At 56.0% G+C, this 2,876-nt stretch overlaps 1 protein-coding gene and 1 long non-coding RNA gene across 2 annotated transcripts in view; one reads left to right on the top strand and one right to left on the bottom strand.

Moving 5' to 3' along the window:
• The window catches only part of LOC106727353, a 981-nt gene extending 725 nt beyond the window's left edge, over nt 1–256 (top strand). The window contains exon 2 of the long non-coding RNA XR_001363529.1: nt 41–256. This is a non-coding gene — a long non-coding RNA (uncharacterized LOC106727353). The remainder of the gene's footprint in view (nt 1–40) is intronic.
• Nucleotides 257–1,551: 1,295 nt separating this feature from the next.
• Nucleotides 1,552–2,622, bottom strand: LOC102251925 (metallothionein-2-like; the record flags this gene model as incomplete). Its single annotated transcript, XM_005873557.2, has 2 exons — nt 1,552–1,799; nt 2,499–2,622. Coding segments are annotated over 2 exons (216 nt in total), but the record flags the coding sequence as incomplete, so codon positions are not given.
• Nucleotides 2,623–2,876: the final 254 nt, after the last annotated feature.

The raw sequence follows: 2,876 nt of genomic DNA on the forward strand, positions 1-2,876 counted from the left end.
AATAAATAAATAATTCTGTCAACATTTATTTGCTCTACAGCGTGAGCCCCCAAGGAGGCGTGGGGCATCCCCTCCGCGCTGGGTCCTCTCTACGAAGCCTCTTGTCACACGTCCTGCAGAGCAAGCCTGCCTGCCACAGACAGGAAGCGGGTCCCTCCAGGTTCCCTCAGCCACCAGCGCCCAAGGCCATATGCGAAGGGTGATGGCTTCAGAGACCCCCTGGGGTAGAAACACTACCTGGCAGAAGCCCCTTTCATTTCACTAAATGACTCCGTGTGACCCTGTCTGTGGGCTGCAACCTTAGGTACTTGTTACATATACAGGTTCCTGCCCGGCCGGTGTGGCTCGGTGGGTGAGCATCAACCCATGAATCAGGAGGTCGCGGTTCGATTCCCGGTCAGGGTACATGCCCCGGGTTGTGGGCTAGATCCCCAGTGGCAAAAGGAGGGGGGGGTGCAAGAGGCTGCAGATCCATGAGTCTCATTATTGATGTTTCTCTCTCTCTCTCTCTCTCCCTCCCCCTCTGAAATCAATAAAAATAGATTTTTAAAAAATACACACACACACACACACACACACACACACACACCCCTGGCCCATCTTACATCTCAGAAACCAGGCTGGGGCTGGGAGGGGGTGCAGGGCCGTGGCTTGGCGCCCTTTCCACCCCGCCCAGTGATTCAGCCAAGGAACCAGGCTGGGAGTCATTCCCATGAATGAGGCACGTGGTCTCTGCTCCCCTCTCCAAAGTGAACTTGAACTACACCCCTCACACACTGGCCCAGACATGCTGGCCTTCTTCCCCCCCCGCTCCTCCACCTCCCAGTGCTTAGATCTCAGTGCCAAGGCCTCTCCACTCAGGCTCACCCCAGCACATCCTGGATTACATTCTGTTTCTCCTGTTCGGTGACTGTCTCTCCCCAGCAGTCTGTAAGCTTCGCCTCACCTCACCACCCACAGCCCATTGCCTGTATAGACAGTAGGTGCAGCATAGGTGGCTACCAAATGAATACACACAGTGGCACAGATACACACAAAAAGGGCAGGGACTGGTTAATTCTAGAAGGTGGTAGAGGAACCACTCACAGCAGAGAGAGAGCTAAGGGCAGGCCAGACAGCAGCAAGCCATTCATCTGCCCCATTTCCCTCGCCCCCACGTCCTGTGCAGACTCCCCACCTCCCCCCAAGGCAGGTTCCCTTACAGCCCAATGGAGAACCAAGTCCCATATTCCCAGAACACACAAGGAGCCAGAAGAGTCTCAAAACGTTTATTGTCATCCAAATACTTCATACAAAAAGGGACATCGCAACTGGGTCAGGGTTTATGAAAAAATATCCAAAAATGCAGGTTTGTAGACATTTCTCTATTTACATCCGACAGAGAGAGAGCTAAGGGCAGGCCAGACAGCAGGAAGGATTCATCTGCCCCATTTCCCTCGCCCCCACTTCCAGTGCAGACTCCCCACCTCCCCCCAAGGCAGGTTCCCTTACAGCCCAGTGGAGAACCAAGTCCCGTATTCCCAGAACACCATCAGGAACAAGGAGCCAGAAGAGTCTCGAAACGTTTATTGTCATCCAAATACTTCATACAAAAAGGGACATAGCAACTGGGTCAGGGTTTATGAAAAAATATCCGAAAATGCAGGTTTGTAGACATTTCTCTATTTACATCCGGGAGCCGGCTCTCCCCGCGTCACGCGTCACGCATCATGCACAGCAGCTGCACTTGTCGGAGGCTCCCTTGCAGACACAGCCATGGGCGCACTTGGCACAGCCCACAGGGCAGCAGGTGCAGCAGCCTGGGGGGAAAGGGCAGAGGGAGAAGTCAGCACACGTTACAGGCACCTCCCTGCCCAGCAGCAGGCCTGGCACAAGCTACCCCACCAACCCCAGACGAGCCTGAGTTTCAGATGGCAGGTGGGAACCTTTGGAAAGGGTCCCACCCCTAGGAAACGGCTGCTCTGCCATCCTGGGCCCGGACAGGTCAGAAATCTTAAAGAGGCAGTGCCAGGGCCTGGGGGAAAGGGGTTGGGGGGCGGGATGTAAGGGGATAGAGGAGAAGGCAATGGAGTCCGCCCCCAGCCTCCCAGGACCATACAATGAAGTGAGGAAAGTCCTCAAGATCAGGGAGGGGGCAAACCCCGGCAGTGCCCAGGAGGGTCCAGAAAGCTTTGGGCTGACTAGAGGGAAAGGGCTGCACCAGCAGGTGGGAGAGACCAAGTTCATGTGCATAAAGGGTCAGGACACTGGAGGGGTCAGAAGGCTCCATCATCAGAACACAGGTTCTAGCTGGGGCTCCATCCCCAACACTGTTTGCTGACTCGACTCCCCTGGACCTCAGTGTCCCCTTCTAGAAGGAGAGGTTAGACTCCACGGCTCTCTCAGCTCTGGTTCTGATCCAGTGGCTGGGGAAGTGGGGTCCGCGGGTGCCTGCTGAGCTCTGGGCTCCCTCCCCACTTAGTTCACCCCCCAAGTTCCCAGGAAGGGCCCTCACTCACTCTTCTTGCAGGAGGTGCATTTGCACTCTTTGCATTTGCAGGAGCCAGCGCAGGCGCAGGAGCCACCTGCAAGGAGGAGAAAGATGAGCAGTGAGATGCCTGATGCAGGAGACACAGCCGTCAATCAACCATCGCACCCTGCCCCTCCTCTGTGCCACCGGTACTGGGAGCTCCTTTCCCACTGCGGGAAGTTAAAGTCAAGCTTCACTCTCTTTTTGTCCCAGGAAGGTAGGTCCCCTCCTGGTTTACCCCAAAGGGAGGTCCCAGGCTCCACACACAGCCCACAGACTGGGGCTGGGGCCCGGGTCCTATATCCTCAACTGCCAACAGGCAATGTCCCCACCGCCCATCAAGTCGTGCAAAGAACACCGGGTCCCA

Source organism: Myotis brandtii, unplaced genomic scaffold (assembly GCF_000412655.1).
Source record: "Myotis brandtii unplaced genomic scaffold, ASM41265v1 scaffold411, whole genome shotgun sequence".
Classification (NCBI taxonomy): domain Eukaryota; kingdom Metazoa; phylum Chordata; class Mammalia; order Chiroptera; family Vespertilionidae; genus Myotis; species Myotis brandtii.